This window comes from Salvelinus sp. IW2-2015, linkage group LG4q.1:29 (assembly GCF_002910315.2).
Source record: "Salvelinus sp. IW2-2015 linkage group LG4q.1:29, ASM291031v2, whole genome shotgun sequence".
NCBI lineage: Eukaryota > Metazoa > Chordata > Actinopteri > Salmoniformes > Salmonidae > Salvelinus > Salvelinus sp. IW2-2015.
The window spans coordinates 8636883-8656477 of record NC_036842.1 but is presented as its reverse complement, the minus strand read 5'-3'; the positions used below and the strand labels follow the sequence as shown (position 1 = coordinate 8656477).

General features: G+C 42.6%; 1 protein-coding gene across 4 annotated transcripts in view; it reads right to left on the bottom strand.

The window, feature by feature from the left end:
• Positions 1–19595, bottom strand: part of LOC111961373 (exportin-7) — a 31222-nt gene that overhangs the window by 676 nt on the left and 10951 nt on the right. For 2 of the 4 annotated variants that reach the window (XM_023983583.2, XM_023983584.2), the window contains exons 14-28: positions 19418–19523; positions 17488–17623; positions 13872–13945; positions 13715–13795; positions 13548–13611; positions 13340–13448; positions 13058–13253; positions 12702–12809; positions 7758–7840; positions 7427–7641; positions 7162–7300; positions 5488–5552; positions 5296–5388; positions 2848–2952; positions 40–167 (exon numbers count right to left, since the gene is read on the bottom strand). In XM_023983583.2, the coding sequence (XP_023839351.1) occupies positions 40–167; positions 2848–2952; positions 5296–5388; positions 5488–5552; positions 7162–7300; positions 7427–7641; positions 7758–7840; positions 12702–12809; positions 13058–13253; positions 13340–13448; positions 13548–13611; positions 13715–13795; positions 13872–13945; positions 17488–17623; positions 19418–19523 (1702 nt within the window). The remainder of the gene's footprint in view (positions 1–39; positions 168–2847; positions 2953–5295; positions 5389–5487; positions 5553–7161; positions 7301–7426; positions 7642–7757; positions 7841–12701; positions 12810–13057; positions 13254–13339; positions 13449–13547; positions 13612–13714; positions 13796–13871; positions 13946–17487; positions 17624–19417; positions 19524–19595) is intronic. The other 2 variants (XM_023983585.2, XM_023983586.2) reach the window with 1 other exon arrangement.

Below are 19595 nucleotides of genomic sequence, written 5' to 3'. Positions count from 1 at the left end.
ATAACACGTGTGAGAGAGGCTCGCTGGGATTGTGTGTACCTGTCTCGGTTCTTGGTTAGCAGGTTGCGTTCTATCCCCTCCATCAGGTTTTCAAAGCAGAGATGCATGGCCTGCTGCTTCTCTGGAGGCTGGCTGTTCACAATACTGTTTCTCAAGTCTGCAAAATACTACACACCCAGACAAAAATTCAGCTTCTCTGATCGGCCAAATACTGCAGGAATGGAGGTGTATATACACACACACACAGGTAGAGGCTGTGTCAGGATTTGTTCATTTTTTAACCAGAATCGTCCACTCTAACAATTGCCGCATGCAGAGATTAAAGCAACAAACAAAAAAAATCCCATGACTGAAACGTAAGTCGATCTCAGATCGATTGTCTGGGGCGAAGTTAACCTCTCCTTTCATGTAAGAAAGTAATTAGCATAATGCTTTTAGGGAAAGGGGTTCATTTTGAACATGTATTTAACTTGCTTAGGGGGTCTGGGGTCTTCCCCGGGATCATTTTTATGTAGGACAGAAGCTAAAAAGACAATCTACTCCAAAATGAATTAAAAATAATGACACCATCTAAAATATAATTTCCACCCCCAGAAATGAGCCCAATAACATATTGGACCATACATAATATAGACCATGTGTAGGCTATCAAAGGTGTTATAAGCAATACGCATGATCACCTGTAGCCCAACTAATGCAGCATAATGGCAAAAAAATTACAATTTTACATAGGCTGAAGCATGGGGTTTGTTCTTCTGCATTTACCCCACTGGACACAACCTCCTAATTATTATTATTCACTCCCCAAAAACGTTTTCTTGGGGGGGCTTCTATTACAAAGTATGTGATTGCACTTTAAAGACACCGTTGCCCCTTTAAGAGCTCTGTTGCGCAGCTGCACCTAAATCTCGCTTGTAACTGCATTTGTAAAATGTCACACGCGCAATTGAAGGAGTAGAAGAGAATTAAAACGTGGTACGGTGGTAGCAATGGAAAACTGGGATCAACTTTTTTTTTTTTTTTTTTTTAACAAAGGTCAAAAATCCTTCTTTAACCCGTGTCCTCCCCTTCATCTACACTGGGATCATTGCTTTCACCTGGTCAGTCTCATGGAATGAGACTAACCAGGTGTTCCTAATGTTTTGTACACAGTGTATGTCAGTTCAGTGCACACAATATAGAGAAAATATACACTATCGTTCAAAACTTTGGGGTCACTTAGAAAATGTCCTTGTTTTTTAAAGAAAAGCAAATTTTTTGTCCATTAAAATAACATCAAATTGATCATAAATACAGTGTAGACATTGTTAATGTTGTAAATGACTATTGTAGCTGGAAACGGCAGATTTTTAATGGAATATCTACATAGGTGTATAGAAGCCCATTATCAGCAACCATCACTCCTGTGTTCCAATGGCACATTGGGTTAGCTAATCCAAGGTTTATAATTTAAAAGGCTAATTGATCATTAGAAAACCCTTTTGCAGTTATGTTAGCACAGCTGAAAACTTGTAGCGATTAAAGAAGCAATGGCCTTCTTTAAACTAGTTGAGCATCTGTAGCATCAGCATTTGTGGGTTCTATTCCATGCGAAAAATTGCCAAGAAACGGAATATCTCGTACAACGGTGTGTGGCTACTCCCTTCACAGAACAGCGCAAACTGTCTCTAACCAGAATAGAAGGAGTGGGAGGCCCGGTGCAAAACTGAGCAAGAAGACAAGTACATTAGTGTCTAGTTTGGAAACAGACGCCTCACAAGTCCTCAACTGGCAGCTTCATTAAATAGTACCCGCAAAACACCAGTCTCAACGTCAACAGTAAAGAGGCAACTCCGGGATGCTGGCCTTCTAGGCAGAGTTGCAAAGAAAAAGCCACATCTCAGACTGGCCAATAAAAATAAAAGATTAAGATGGGCAAAAGAACAGACACTGGATAGAGGAAGATTGGAAAAAAACTGTTATGGACAGACAAATCTAAGTTTGGGGTGTTCGGATCACAAAGAAGAACATTCGCGAGACACAGAAAAAGATGCTGGAGTAGTGCTTGACGCCATCTGTCAATCATGGTGGAGGCAATGTGATGGTCTGGGGGTGCTTTGGTGGTGGTAAAGTGGGAAATTTAAGGGTATCACTCCATTTTGCAACACCATACCTTGCGGACGGCACTTAATTGGAGCCAATTTCCTCCTACAACAGGACAATGACCCAAAGCACAGCTCCAAACTATGCAAGAACTATTTAGGGAAGAAGCAGTCAGCTGGTATTCTGTCTATAATGGAGTGGCCAGCACAGTGACCGGATCTCAACCCTATTGAGRTGTTGTGGGAGCAGCTTGACCGTATGGTACGTAAGAAGTGCCCATCAAGCCAATCCAACTTGTGGGAGGTGCTTCAGGAAGCATGGGGTGAAATCTCTTCAGATTACCTCAACAAATTGACAACTAGAATGCCAAAAGGTCTGCAAGGCTGTAATTGCTGAAAGTTGAGGATTCTTAGACAAAAGCAAAGTTTGAAGGACACAATTATTATTTCAATTAAAAATAATTATTTATAACCTTGTCAATGTCTTGACTATATTTCCTATTCCTTTTGCAACTCATTTCATGTATGTTTTCATGGAAAACAAGGACATTCCTAAGTGACCCCAAACGTTTGAACGGTAGTGTAGTGTATTTCATAGAACAGACATGATTCTGATTTAGGCCATGTAATCTTCAAAAACAAGCCCCAGAGATTTTTCTTGCAGATCTTAAAAATGGCCTCTCCAGAATCCAGATGAGGAAAAATCCTTTAACCCCTGCACATGTGTTCCAAGGAGTGGTGTGATAGTGGGTGTGTGGTTGTGTACCTGTACCTTCTCGTTGAGCAGGATGAGGCCCAGTAGAGGTCTGGACATGGACCACTGGTTCCTGCAGTCCTCAAAGATGATGATGTTCAACACCGTGGACAGCATCTGTAGGACAAACACACAGATTGATTAGTGCGCGTTTGTGTTAGTGATGCGCGGGTCAGCCGTTTGTTCACCAGCAACCACCCGTAATTACTAATAACCCATCCTCCCAACTATGCGATAGTGAAATTCTGAGGCACCTGACCCTAACCCGCAAATATAGAAATTGCACTGTACAGTTAGTTCCCTTTTTGTCTCTTCAACAATGACGTTTTTACTCAACATTTTTGTATTGAACAGTAGCCTAATGTTTGCTGAAACAAAAAAAAATAGTAAACAATAGCCTAAACCAGGGATGGGAAACTGGCAGCCCGCTCAGATCATTGATTTTGTTAGTCTCACTCAGATACACTACATGATGAAAAGTATGCTCGTCAAACATCCCATTCCAAAATCATTGGCATTAATATTAAGTTGGTCCCACCTTTCCTGCTATAACAGCCTCTACTGTTCTGGGAACATTACTGCGGGGACTTGCTTCCATTCAGTCACAAGAGCATTAGTAAGGTCGGGCACTGATGTTGGCCTGGCCTGGCTCGCAGTCGGTGTTCTAATTCATCCCAAAGGTGTTCGATGGGGATGAGGTCAGGGCTCTGTGCAGGCCAGTCAAGTTGCTCCACACCGATTGACAAACCATTTCTGTATGGACCTCGCTTTGTGCACTGGGGCATTGTCATGCTGAAAAAGGAAACGGCCTTCCCCAACCTGTTGCCACAAATTCGGAAGCACAGAATCGTCTTCAGCACTCGACGGTCCTGTTCTGTGAGCTTGTGTGGCCTACCACTTCGCGGCCCACCCGTTGTTGCTCCTAGATGTTTCCATTTCACAATAACAGCACTTACAGTTGAACAGGGCAGCACTTGCAGGGCAGAAACTTGTTGGAAAAGTGGCGTTCTATGACGGCGCAACGTTGAACGTCACTGAGCTTTTCAGCAAGGCCATTCTACTACCAATGTTTGTCTATGAAGATTGCATGGCTGGTGTGCTCGATTTTGTACACCTGTCAGCAACGGGTGTGGCTGAAATAGCAGAATCCACGAATTTGAAAGAGTGTCCACATACTTTTGTATATATAGTGTATCATATTAAAACCTGCAAACATCTCTCTCCACCCTATGGAACAATTTGTAGAATTGCCGCAAACATGCTTTAAAAAAAAGCTACTTTTTCTCTATGCCCCAAGGCAAAATGTGTAGAATTGCACGAAATTAACTCTGTGGATCCCACCCCCAAAGTTGCCCATCCCTGGCCTAAACTGACACCATGTGCATGCCTTTGTGAAAATGCACTGTACAATGAGGCGATTTGCCTACTTTGTCTTCCTTTCTTTTGCAGCACAGTTGAGAAACAGAATAGCACCCATTAGAGGTCTTCACAGGTCCAAAATGTTGGACCCGTGGCTTTCCCACCTAACCCAATATGCATAAATAGAAATAAATAAAACTGGGGCCTGTTCCGAATGGACTCGAGGACAGTCAGACCAGTTCAGAAAAAGGACTGTGGAAAAACAGACCCAAACTGACCCAGATAGTCTACTACTGCTATAAAGAGATAGGCGTACAGAAGGAGACTAAATAGTTACTTTCGATCAGAATATTTTTGATAAAGATGAGCATTATATATTGTTACATTAAAGGAGTTACTCTGGTAGGCCTAAAACATTCTTCCTCACATCAAGTTCAACTGTCGAGGTAGTTGGAGCACTGGTTTACGCAGGCCTGCTGTAGCTAAAGCCTATCATAGCCACAACACACCAAATGTTCACAAAAGTTTCAAAACTTTATTAGGGTAATAACAAAAGTAAGTAAAGCCATTGTTTATAGGGAAAATATGAACAGGTTATTAAATTGCAGCATTACATTGTACATTTTTTCATCTCGGTCTACTTGGTTTTTCCTTTTCATGGTTTGAGTGCGATTAACATCGTAATTCCATTATACTGCTGCAAACACAACATTAAAGTTTGAACTTAATTTAGCCAAAGAAAATAGCTCAACAGAATGAAAAAAAGACACATTTAAAGAAACTGGTTTAATCCTTCACAAAAGTTTGGAACAGCCGATATTGCAGCATTTAGGCCTACCAACAAAAGGTGAGGGCCCGTACTATAGGCTACCCAACAAAATGACAGCAATAGGCTAATGATATTTATTTTACAACTGGCCTACTTACAGTGCATTCGGAAAGTATTCAGACCCCTGGACTTTTCCCAAATAGTGTTATTCTAAAATGGAATCTATTTGAATCTACACACAATACCCCATAATGACAAGGCAAAAACCGGTTCTTTGACATTTTTGTAAATGTATTCAAAATAAAAAACTGAGATATCATGTGTGTTTGTACCTGTTGGATCATCTCTGGGTGTTGCTGCATGATGTGTAGGAAGCGGTCATCTGTTGCCATAGCTGCAGGTCGTTTCTTAGTGGAGCGAGACAGCTGAATAGAAATAACAATACATTTGATTTACATTCATATCAATACAGAACATACAGGTATAAGATCATATAAATAGATCTACATGGAGGCAGTTGTTACCTGTTTGAACAGGTAGGTGACGATGTGGTCCAGACTGGAACAACACCCAGTACACACCATGGTATCTATAACAAAAAAACACACACAAACACGTTAGTCACACATCGTTTTTCAACCACTCCACAAATTTCTTGTTAAACCATAGTTTTGGAAAGTCGGTTAGGACATCTACTTTGTGCATGACACGTAATTTTTCCAACAATTGTTTACAGACAGATTATTTCACTGTATCACAATTCCAGTGGGTCAGAAAAGTTTCATACACTACGTTGACTGACTTTAAACGCTTGGAAAATTACGAAAATTCATTGCCATGGCTTTAAAAAGTTCTGATAGGCTAAATTGACACATTTGAGCAATTGGAGGTGTACCTGTGGATGCATTCCCAAAGCCTACCTTCAAAACTTCAGTGCCTCTTTGCTTGAGCATCATGGGAAAATCAAAATACTCAAGCCAAGAAAAAATTGTAACCTTCCACAAAGTCTGGTTTTCATCCTTGGAGCAATTTCAACGCACTGAAGTACCACGTTCATCTGTACAGAACATAGTACGCAAGTATAAACACCATGGAACCACGCAAGCCCATTCATACGCTCAGGATGTAGACGCGTTGTCTTGCTCAGAGATGAGCATACTTTGGTGCGAAAAGTGCAAATCAATCCCAAACAACAGCAAAGGACCTTGTGAAGATGCTGGAGGAAAACAGGCCACAAAACGTATCTATATCCACAGTAAGACGAGTCCAATATCGACATAACCTGAAGGCCGCTCACCAAGGAAAAAGCCACTGCTCCAAAACTGCCATTTAAAAAAAGCCAGACTACGTTTTTGGGGGGAGCAAGATCTACTTGTTGAGAAATTTCCGTCTGGTCTGATGAAAACAAAAATTAACTGTTTGGCCATAATTACCATTGGTTTGTTTGGAGGAAAAAGGGGGATGCTTGCCAAGCCGAAAACACCATCTCAACCGTGAAGCAACGGAGTGGCAGCATCATGTTGTGGTTGGTGCTTCTGCTTGCAGGAGGGACTGGTGCACGTCACAAAATAGATGGCAATCATGAGGCAGGAAATTATGTGGATATATTGCAGCAACATCTCAAGACATCGTCAGGAAGTTAAAGCTTGGGTCGCAAATGGTCTTCAAAATGACAATGACCAAAGCATGCTTCCAAGTTGTGGCAAAATGCTTAAGGACAACAAGTCAAGGTATTGGAGTGGCCATCACAAAGCCCTGACCTTCAAATCCCATAGAAAATGTGGGCAGACTGAACAAAGCATGTGTGCAAGCAAGGAGGCCTACAAACCTGACTCAGTTAACCAGCGTCTGTCAGAGGAACTGGTCCAAAATTCACCCACCTATTGTGGGACAGCTGTGGAAGGCTATCGAAACGTTTGACCCAAGTTTAAACAATTTTAAAGGCAATGCTACATGAATACTAATTGAGTGTATGTAAACTTCCTGACCCTCTGGGAATGTTGATGAAAGAAATAAAAAGCTGAAATAATCACTCTATTATTCTGACTATTCACATTCTGCAAAATAAAGTGGTGATACAACTTGACCTAAACAGGGGATTTTTAACTAGGATTAAATGTCAGGAATTGTGAAAAACTGAATTTAAATGTATTTGGCTAAGGTGTATGTAAACTTCCGACTTCAACTGTATATATTACCCAGTGCAGTGAGTCCCTCGGAGATAGATGACAGTATGTACATGACGACATGTGGCTCTAGAGAAGCAATGAAGTTCATGTGATCCTGAGTCAACACCTCCAACAGACTGTAGAACGACTGGCTCAACTTGGGATAGTCCTAGAGGGAGGGATGCAGACAGGAGAGAGAAGGAGAGTTGGTGCAAGTGTGCTGGAACTGCCATTGTCAGATTGTAAATATACAATATTCAGAGAAATAGATCCCTGTGTGTATGTATGTATCTACCAGCAGGTCGCTGTGTGGTATGGACAGCAGCAGTTTGATGAAGGTTTGTAGTGCGTTGTCCAGTGCGTCATCTCCATAGAGACGGAACACCCCGAAATTGACATAGTTCCCAGAAAGCACAGCCTTCAGCATAGAGAAGCACACACTGACACCCTTCAGCTTCACACTGTACACCTGGTCCTTAGGCACCTCCCCGATGGTCAGGATACGATTACCTGGAGAAGGGGAGAGGGAGAACCAAGGAAATGAACATAAAATTGTGTGGCTGACCAACCAATCAAAATGCTCCAGTGAACAGCAACTGTTGCAATAAGACACTTAAATGTTTTACCATAGGTGGTGATCATCTTGCTGGTTTCTCTGAACAGCAGGATTCCGTTGGGCGACGACACGTCAAACTGTAACCTCTGTGACCTGGAAACAAACACAGAATTAGGGATTCCTATTTTCCACCCCAAGAATATTGCAAGACTTTCCCGGATATTCCGAGATTCTAGTTTAAACCTGAAATGGTATCTAAAAGCATATAATACCAGCAGGGGGAAAATGGACAATTTACCACCGTAAACTGAGAAAAACATGGAGGAATCTAACGGTTTCTTGTTGTATGTTGCAATTGAATCAACTTAAAGTTCTTTCAAAGTCATCCTACTATTTAGTTGCTGTAGCTTATAGTTTTAAATGTAGGCCTATGAAGTACTGTTGGCCAAATAATTTTAGGTTATTACAGCTAGTGAAAATGATGGTAATTTTACCATCGACAGAAAGATGTCACCCAGCTTGTATGCTCTCTCCTCTCCCCTTTAAGAGCAGCTGCCTGGCTATCAGGGCAATTGGGAAGATTCTGACTGTATATACTATGATAAGCGAGTTATGTAGTAACTTTGTTTAGCGCAGCATTAGATACACCATATATATACAAGAGTATGTGGACACCTTCAAGATTTGTGAATTCAGCTAGTTCAGCCACACCCGTTGCTGACAGGTGTATAGAATTGAGCACATAGCCATGCAATCTCCATCGACAAACATTGGCAGTAGAATGACCTTATTGAAGAGCTCAGTGACTTCCAACATGGCACCATCATAGGATGCTCATCAAATCTCTGCCCTGTCAGAGCTGCCACGGTCAACTGTAAGTGCTGTTATTGTGAAGTGGAACCGAGCATCAGCAACAGCTCAGCCGCAAAGTGGTAGGCCACACAAGCAAGAACGGGACCGGCGAGTACTGAAGCGCGTAGCACGTGAAAATCGTTGGTCCTCGGTTGCAACCCTCACTTCAGAGTTCCAAACTATCTCAGGAAGAAACGTCAGCACAAGAACTGTCTGGAGGTTCACGAAATGGGTTTCCATGGCCGAGAAGATCACCATGTGCAATGCCAAGCATCGGCTGGTGTGGTGTAAAGCTCGCCGCCATTGGACTCTGGAGCATTGGAAACGCGTTCTCCGTAGTGATGAATCACGCTTCACCATCTGGCAGTCCGACAGACACATCTGGGTTTGGAGGATGTCAGGAGAACGCTACCTGCCTCAATGCATAGTGCTAACTGTAAAGTTTGGTGGACGAAACATGGTCTGGGGCTGTTTCATGGTCCGGGCTAGGGCCCTTAGTTCCAGTGACGGGAAATCTCAACGCTACAGCATACAATGACATTCTAGACGATGACATGCTTCCAACTTTGTGGCAACAGTTTGAGGAAGGCCCTTTCCTGTTTCAGCATGACAATGCCTCCGTGCACAAAGCGAGGTCCATACAGAAATGGTTTGTCCCGATCGTTCTGGAAGAACACGACTGGCCTGCACAGAGCCCTGACCTCAACCCCATCGAACACCTTTGGGAGGAATTAGAACATCGACTGCGAGCCAGGCCTAATCGCACAACATCAGTGCCCGACCTCACTAATGCTCTTGTGGCTGAATGGCAGCACGTCCCCGCAGAAATGTTTCAACATCTAGTGGAAAGCCTTCCCAGAAAAGTGGAGCAGCATAGGGGGGGCCAACACCATAATAATGCCCATGATATTGGAATGAGAAGTTCGACGAGCAGGTGTCCACAACATACAGTTGAAGTCGGAAGTTTACGTTGGAGTCATTAAAACTCGTTTTTCAACCACTCCAAATATCTTGATAACTAACTATAGTTTTGGCAAGTCGTTTAGGACATCGACTTTGTGCATGACAATTTTTCCAACAATTGTTTACAGACCGATTATTTCACTGAATCACAATTCCCAGTGGTCAGAAGTTAACATACTCTCAATTAGTATTTGGTAGCATTGCCTTTCAAATGTTTAACTTGGGTCAAATGTTTCAGGTAGCCTTCCACAAGCTTCCCACAATAAGTTGGGTGAATTTTGGCCCATTCCTCTTGACAGAGCTGGTGTAACTGAGTCAGGTTTGTAGGCCTCCTTGCTCACACACACTTTTTCAGTTCTGCCCACAAATTTTCTATGGGATTGAGGTCAGGGCTTTGTGATGGCCACTCCAATACCTTGACTTTGTTGTCCTTAAGCCATTTTGCCACAACTTTGGAAGTATGCTTGGGGTCATTGTCCATTTGGAAGACCCATTTGCGACCAAGCTTTAACTTCCTGACTGATSTCTTGAGATGTTGCTTCAATATATCCACATAACTTTCCTTCTCATCATGCCATCTATTTTGTGAAGTGCAGCAGTCCCTCCTACTGCAAAGCACCCCCACAACATGATGCTGTCACCCCCGTGCTTCACGGTTGGGATGGTGTTCTTGGGTTTGCAAGCCTCCCCCTCTTTTCTCCAAACATAATGGTCATTTTGGCCAAACAGTTCTATTTTTGTTTCATTCGACCAGAGGACATTTCTCCAAAAAGTACGATCTTTGTTCCCATGTGCAGTTGCAAACCGTAGTCTGGCTTTTTTATGGCGAGTTTTGGAGCAGTGGCTTCCTCCTTGGTGAGCGGCCTTCAAGGTTATGTCAATATAGGACTCGTTTTACTGTGGATATAGATATGTTTGTACCTGTTTCCTACAGCATCTTCACAAGGTCATTTGCTGTTGTTCTGGGATTGATTTTTTTCGCACCAAAGTACATTCATCTCTAGGAGACAGAACGCATCTCCTTCCTGAGCGGTATGACGGCTGCATGGTCCCATGGTGTTTATACTTGCGTACTATTGTTTGTACAGATGAACGTGGTACCTTCAGGCGTTTGGAAATTGCTCCCAAGGATGAACCAGCCTTCCCAAGGATGAACCAATTTTGTTTCTGAGGTCTTGGCTGATTTCTTTTGATTTCCCCATGACGTCAAGTAATGAGGCACTGAGTTTGAAGGTAGGCCTTGAAATACATCCACACGTACACCTCCAATTGACTCAAATGATGTCAATTGGCCTATCAGAAGCTTCTAAAGCCATGACAATTTTCTGGAATTTTCGAAGCTGTTTAAAGGCACAGTCAACTTAGTGTATGTAAACTTCTGACCCACTGGAATTGTGATAGTGAATTATAGGCTAAATAATCTCTTTAAACGGTTGGGAAAATTACTTGTGTCATGCACAAAGTAGATGTCCTAACCGACTTGCCAAAACTATAGTTTGTTAACAAGAAATTTGTGGAGTGGTTGAAAAACGAGTTTTAATGACTCCAACCTAAGTGTATGTAAACTTCCGACTTCAACTGTATGTTCACTGTGACAGACAAGCAAACAGCGTCAAATAGTACTGTTGGGCTCTGAAAATATGAAATATACTTACTCATGTCCCTGAGGAAGAAAGGGGAATGTATAACGTTTAAATTCTGTACGTATGCGTTATTGTTAGCCATTAGGGACTATATGGGAGGAAGAGACACACATTCTGGTACGAGTCAACATGACATGCGTGAGTGCTCATGGAGTGAGCACTTCGAGGTAGAGGTCAGATGAAGTGAGGAAGAACAGATATCATTAAGGTTCTATCTAGCAACAGAGATGCATTGGCTGTTCAGATGTGTAGGAGGAGACGAAGCATAGGAGAAAGACTAAAAAACTTTTTTTTTTGTATCTTTATTTAACTAGGCAAGTCAGTTAAGAACACATTCTTATTTTCAAGGACGTCCTAGGAACAGTGGGTTAACTGCCTTGTTCAGAATGACACATTTTAACCTTGTCAGCTCGGGGATTCGATCTTGCAACCTTTCGGTTACTAGTCCAACGCTCCACTAGGCTACATGCCGCCCCATATGAGTGCTTGTGTGAATATGTTTGTCTTATGCAGCTGTATTGACCCAATGGTTGAATAAACTTGGTTTAAGCTTTACTAATTGCCCATGAGTTTTAATAGGTTAAGTTAGAACCTAACAGTACCAATAGCATAAAATCAGCACCATGGACAGCTTTCGGTCAATTCCCAGTGAATCTGACCTATCGCTTTTGTTAGTGTAACATAAAACATTTTTGCGAATGTCTATTTCCTTGAGCGCTTTTGCAGACACAATGTATAAGCGTTTTGTTAGCAGCTGCAGTTTATATTTTTGAGCCTCTGTAGTGCAACACAGCTGAAGTTTGGGAGTTCTTTGAATGAAAAAACTGTAGAGGGAAAAGTTTGGATGTGAATGACCTACCGTGACCGCGTCGAGAGGTTGCGTGTAGCAGTGCATGTCATAGACGCCATGTAGACGTTTTCTATTGGGGACTTTGTGTTGAGTATCCTAAATAAGGTAGGCTTCTAGCGTTGCACGTTTAGTATTTTTGCATTAGTGTGACATAACATTTTCTAACTCTAGAAAATCTATATTATTGTTCCAGAGTTCCTATATATATATATATAAATAAATAAAATTAAGCGGGAATCGGGAAGGTGCTAGATCAGGAAACCGGCGTTAAAGATGGAATCCTCAGTAGGGAAAACAGCCCCACTTCCCCCCTGTGGCCGTTATTGTTTTGTTGACGAAGCAGAGTTGGGGAGAGTCACACATCGTGATAAAAAAGAAAATGCAGTACACCGCTGTTCTATTGCACATGCAATGATGTCAGAGGGGAATAAACAGTGTTCGTTGTCTGCAGAAACTTCATTGTCATATCACAAATGGACATGGCAGTTTCACCATTAAGGATTCCAGCTTTAACCCCAACATAGGGTTATAGGTCGAGGGAGAAGTGTCAGGGTTCTGGTAGCATTGCATATTTTGTATTTCCGCATTAGTGCGACATCAAAATTGTACATATTTGTTCCAGTTGCCATAATTTCCCCCCCCCTCGGGAATCGGGGAGGCACTTGGTCGGAAAATCAGGGCTAGAGGAGTGTGCATGTTTGTGTACCTGTTGTGGACGAGCTCAGCCATGAGCTTTAGGACAGGAGTGGTGCATGCTGGTACGTGGTACCAGAGTTCTATTGCTCTCTGCAGAATGGGCATGTAGGCTGGGTAGCTGGGGGAGGGGTTAAAGACAAAACTGTCAAAGAATTACACTCCCTGCTTCTAGTAAAGGACACCACTTTTCCAATCACAACTCCGCTGCTACAGTGATTCCCTATTCTGACAGTCATATTTCTTCTAGACAATGCATTCCGTAACCTTGCAACCTCCTAAACCCTGGTCAGTAAAGGTCAGGGGTTACAGGTCAGGTTAGAGGACAGGATTGAGGGTGTATAGAGGTCTGGAGTCAGTGAAGGATACATCCAGTCGAAGAGCATCATGAAGCTGGTCTTGGCGTTGAAGGCAAAGGCGATACCTCTCAGGTCTCTGACCAGCCCCACCAACGTCCTCTTGGCCTCCTGCTCGTTGAACGTGTTGGTGCTGAACATCTGAGCAACCGCTTCAAACGCTGCCGTCAGGGGTAGCATGAACTGTTCAAACTGGTCCTCATCCTCACCTACACACACAAAAAGGTGAAAGAATGAAAAGTTATCCAAATAAGAAATATTACTGATAATTGTGTAGATAGGTGTGTGTGTCTACCTAGGTCGACCATCAGCAGACGTCCCAGCGCGGTGTAGAATGTGGTGCGGCATCTCATGTCGCTGAGGTTTGATTGGTTGTTCACGCCCAGGAAGGAGAAGTGCTCGCTCTGACATAGGAGAAAAGCAAAGGGCATTACGGAAAAATAACTGGATCAAAAAGCATAAATTGAGTTTCAGGCATTAGGGGTCAGGGTAAGGGTTCTTACTGTGTGGTTGTTCAGCATGAACTGAACAGCGCTGAGTTTCACCAACTTCCTCACACTGCTGTACGTACACACACACCGTCAAGGAGACAACACAGGAGCTGGAATTTAACAGAAAACGAACCCCCCCRRCCCCCCCCCCCCCCTTTCACACACACGGTAAAGGATATCCTATGGAAAGGTCGTTGAGTAACTGAAGTGTCTTGGAGGTGATCGGTTCACACTGGCCCCAGTACTTCAGATTGGTGATGCTGCAATCACAAATGGTAATCAATCAATCGTTACTTCATAGTACCAGTACCAGTACCAATACCACAGTAAACTCACATTTTTCCGATGAAGACGCTGAGTACCATGGTCTCATCATTTAGCCCCAGAACCTCTGACAGGCGCCGGTACAGCTGGGACACACACAGACACACATCATTAACCATTGGAACACCCCCTAGAGAGAGAGCAGCTACAGAGTAGGAGAGAACTAGGATAGAATCATCTGCTAGCAGCGTGACACCAGCCATACATCTCCACAGGGTTGAAGACAACACACACATCAACTCTGCTCTCCCCAGCATGGCCGTACATTCCACCACAGCTGGACGTATATTAGTGTGTGTGAGCAAAAAGCCTTTTGTGAACGAACATGCGCACTTTACCTTTTTCCCCACTTACTAGCTCTGACTTTGCTGATAGTAAACTACTTTATTTAGGAAAAATGTACTATTAATGAGAAAGTGCATACGGAAAGTATTCAGACCCCATTTCCTTTTTCCAAATCGTTACGTTACAGCCTTGTTCTAAAATGGATTTACATGTTTTTCCCCCTTAATCTACACACAATACCCCATAATGGCAAAGCAAAAACAGGTTGACATTTTTACTAATGTATATCAAATAAAACAATAATATTACATTTTCATAAGTATTCAGACCCTTTACTTAGTACGTTGTTGAAGCACCTTCGGCAGCTATTACAGCCTCGAGTCTTCTTGGGTATTTTTAACATTTATTTTACCTTTATTTAACTAGGCAAGTAAGTTAAGACCAAATTCTTATTTTCAATGACAGCCTAGGAACAGTGGGTTAACTGCCTTGTTCAGGGGCAGAACAGATGTTTACCTTCTCAGCTTGGGGATTTCTCCCATTCTTCGCTGCAGATCCTCGTAAGTGCTGTCAAGTTGGAGGGGGAGGGTTGCTGCACAGCTATTTTCAGGTCTCTCCAGAGATGTTCGATCAGATTCAAGTCTGGGCCACTCAAGATTCAGAGACTTGTCCGGAAGCAGGTTTTCATCAAGGATGTCTCTTTACTTTGCTCCGTTCATCTTTCCCTTGATCCTGACTAGTCTCCCAGTCCCTGTCGCTGAAAAACATCCCCGTAGCATAATGCTTCCACCACCATGCTTCACCGTAGGGACGGTACCAGGTTTCCTCCAGACATGACGCTTGGCATTCAGGCCAAAGAGTTCAATCTTGGTTTCATCAGACCAGAGAATCTCGTTTCTCATGGTCAGAGTTCTTTAGATGCCTTTTAGCAAACTCCAAGCGGGCTGTCATGTACCTTTAACTGGAGGAGTGGCTTCCGTCTGGCCACTCTGCCATAAAGGCCTTATTGGTGGAGTGCTGCAGAGATGGTTGTCCTTCTGGAAGATTCTCCCATCTCCACAGAGGAACTCTGGAGCTCTGTCAGAGTGACCAACGGGATCTTGGTCACCTCCCTGACCAACGCCCTTCTCCCCGATTGCTCAGTCTGGCTGGGCGGCTAGCTTTAGGAAGAGGTGGTTCCAAACTTCTTCCATTTAACTATGATGGAGGCCAGAGTGTTCTTGAAGACCTTCAATGCTGCAGACATTTTTTGGTACCCTTCCCCACATCTGTGCCTCGACACAATCCTGTCTCGGAGCTCTATGGACTATTCATTTGACCTCATGGCTTGGTTTTTGCTCTGACATGCACTGTCAACTGTGGGACCTTATATAGACATGTGTGCCTTTCCAAATCATGTCCAATCAATTGAATTTGCCACAGGTAGACTCCAATCAAGTTGTAGAAACATCTCAAGAATGATGAATGGAAACAGGATGCACCGGAGCTCAATTTCCAGTCTCAAAGCAAAAGTTCTTAAGACTTATGTAAATAAGGTATTTCTGTTTTGTCATTATGGGGTAGTGTGTGTAGATTGATGAGGAAATGTTTTTATTTAATCAATTTTAGAATAAGGCTGTAACGTAACAAAATGTGGAAGAGGGGGAGGGGTCTGATTACTTTCCGAATGCACTGTGCGGTTGTCCAATCTAGCTATCTTAAGATGAAATCTTTAACTAAGTCGCTAAATGTTTAAAATGTCAAATGAAAATGTGAGGTAGTGGGTGTGTGTGTGTGTGTGGTTGAGTGTTAAATTAAGCAGAGCTGAGGGTGATTTGCCTAAGTAGCGGGAGGGAGGGGGAGATTAGAGTGAGGGGTATCATAGAGGGGTATGTATCATCTGCTGGTCTTTATTGTTCTTTAATCTGACAGGTCAGACTCATACGGTCCATCTCACACATACACACCCTGAAATATCAGACATTCCAGAGCCCTCATCATACAAATTATTCTAGAACTCCCCTGCCTCCACCCCACTTCCATTGGGCTCTCTCTGGTTAGCCATGTTAGCAGTAACACTGACCATGTCACTAGGAAGGGGTAGGAGAGGATTACTATAACACCAGACATGTAGCGGGGGGGGGCTGCTCTCTCTACTGTCGCCACTTATCTGGGCTGTTCACATTTTGCAGCCTCTGCCCAGCACAAAGAAAACACAGTCAGTCAGCCCAAGTTGTATTGTAGAAAGGCTGTGTCTGCTCTAACACACCCACAGACAATGGAGTCTGGGACAAAAGAGCTGCTAGTTAAAATAAAACACATAACTCTCACTAGTAACAGTCTAAAAGAGGGAGGGAGAGAGAGAGGGAGGGAGAGAGATTAACAGAGTTAGTCAGACATTTAATGGGATAGGATAAACTGTATTGTCTAGGCTTGGGCGCTATCCAGATTTTCATATCGTCCTTCTCTCATCCCGGGATGGTATTATTACTGGCATAGCACACAAGGGGGTTCTAAAAACGCAAGAAAAGTCCATTGGGCATCTATTACCAGAATGCTAACAAATTTAGCACAAACAAACAGCAAAATCACAGATGCTGTTAGCTAAATGCTAACAAGCGAAAACGAACATAAAATAATTGCAAAGACAGGAAAATCCAGCTTATAAAGTTATACAATCATGGCTAGTAGCTACCGAATATCATTTTTGGTGAAAGTTCGCCATTTACAAGAGAAATTGTGTATATATAAAATTAATAATAAAATAAATCGCTAGTAAGAAGCAAAGGAAAACAAAATGGTAGCTGTACATATAACTCATCCAGAGCTCTGACTTCTGGCAGAAATCCATTAGAAAATATCTGATGGCAAACACTTAGTAGTTTCATACAAATGTAACTTCACCTCATGTGCACTGTACAAACAGAGACTCGCCAATAAATATAGAACCCCATCAACTCGCTCTCTCCCATTGTGCCATTTACTGTACTAACACATGACTGGTTCAACTGTTTCCCGGGGAACTACGGTAAGATTCATAATCTGACAGGTGAAATGAAGAATGCAAATCGGCTTAATCTCCTCACATATTGCACAATTTGACTGAAGGTATTAACTTAAAAAGTAGCTACAACTATTCGAATTTATTGAAAAACTGCAAAGAAAAACCATCCTGTGGCTTTTCCCAAACACCCTGGTATACGGTATATGCGGTATAACGCTCAAGCCTAGTACTGTCCTTGGTGGGGGAAATTGTCCTAGACACAATACTGCTGTGGATCATCTCAACATTAGATCACGTTTCAGGTCTGAAGCATAACAGTGTGTGTGTGTGTGTGTGTGTGGTAACAGTAAAAGTACTTACCTTGGAGGACTTTTGCACCTGGTCTCCGATGTAGATTTTCCTGAACTGTTCAAAGAAGCTGAGCATGGCCAACTCCAATCGCTCATTACCCGCCTGGGCCAGCCGCGAGTCTGTTAGGTTCATCAGCTGGAGCACCCTGAGACGACACACACACACACACACACACACACTGATCATCTGCAGTATCCATAGTAGGGCTGTCCCAGACAACAAATCTTCGACCGAGAGCGGTCCTGTTCTTTCCACCGATCTAAATGTTTAACCTTATTTTTAGACAGACAACCCCCCCATGTGTTTGAATAAAAACGACATATGCAATGAGCTTGTCCGATGCTTTAAGCACACCGTTTGATTAAATCATTACGACACAGATGACTGAAAAGAGCCCGATAGTCACACTTTAAAAAATGACAGTGAGTGCCTGTGTGACTGGCGCACGGTCTCGCTCTCCTCCCTACTGCAGCGAAAAGGCACCACAGCAACTGTTAATTGCGCTATCCGTGCTGATGGTGCACCATCATCGCAGCCATTTAGTTGAACTTGTTTCTAACTGAAAAGTTCTGTTACCGAAATCCCTAAATTGTTTAGGAAACACATTCCCTATTCCCTCAACCCTTGCTCTCTTACATGAACCATGTAAACATCGCATGCATGTGACCAATATGGCCTGACCTATAGCCTATCATAATCACATAAACACTGGTAATAAACTCAGAACACTGCTGTTAGATTACAAAGTCATTTTCCCGACCATTTAGAACAGTGTAAACACTAAGTGTCCGTTCTAAAATAAAAAAGATTTATAAGGCCTTTATTACAGAAGACTAAACTGCTGCATGCATTCGTGAATTGCGGTTTATTTATTGCTTAGGCTAATTATTCAAAGCTCCCTCTGAATTTAATTTTAAAACTAAAACGCTTGATTGCATTTCAATGCCTGAATGTCTCCTACGGTGTGTGATGATATAAATGAATGATTGATTGATACAGTAGCCTATATAACTATTGAAATATACTGTAGGCTTAAGTAAGTTACAGTACTAAGACTAAACAGGATGTGCTCTCAGACCTACAGCTCGATGGTGGTTATATAAGGCTGCTATTCAAAGCCTACTAATGATAATGACATTTCTTATTATTATAATGATGATCATAACAATATGAAGGAGATCAAGAAAAAGGAGGGTGTAGGAGCGACAGCTGCATGCGTATTATGTGACAAACAGGTGCTGTTAGGTTACAATATAATTGTTCTGCCTGTTTGGAACGGTGTAAACAAAACTAAATAAATTATAAGTAATACCAGTCTATTCTAATGAAAAAGTGTAAAGCCTTTATTAAAGCAATGAAAAGCTTAAAGAAAAACAGCCGAATCTATGAAATTGCTTTATCCAACATTTTGTCGTTGCATGAGGCTTGGTGCACACTGAATCAGTAAGCTATTTAGCCAAAACACTCAAACAGGCAACAGAAGCTAGATCTGCCTTACTTCTGTAGATATATATGGTTGACTTATAAAGCCAGGCACTTAACAGTTAGGCTATTGATTATAGACCCAATTTTATTAGACAAATAGTCTTGGGCTGTTTCCTCGTCTCTGCTGCTGCCTCTGCCGCAATGTTCTCAATCCCCATATACAGGTTAACTCCGCTATTATGCACATAGCAACATGGGGAAAAGAGACAATTCTACAGCGCACTAAAGATAATGTTTCAGAGCCGTTGACAACGACCGTATCCAACGTGGGAGAAAGCGCATGTTATAAATAATATTTGATTTATTAGTGTTACGCCATTATTTTTTACAGCCTATCGACCAATCAATGGACCAGTCAACTAAATGGGGTCAGCCCTAATCCGGACAAATATTTACAATAGGACATATAGGTTGCGGTATTGGTTAGGGTGAGGTTGCTTGTGTGCGGACGTACCGACAGACTAGTTCTCCGTCCATGGCATCTTGTTCATCTGTGGAGGCGAAGGACACTCTTCCTCCAATGACCGCCCCGATTATATACACCAACCATGTTAACCTTCCTGTAGAGATATAATTACATACACCAACCACGTTAACCTTCCTGTAGAGATATAATTACATACACCAACCAC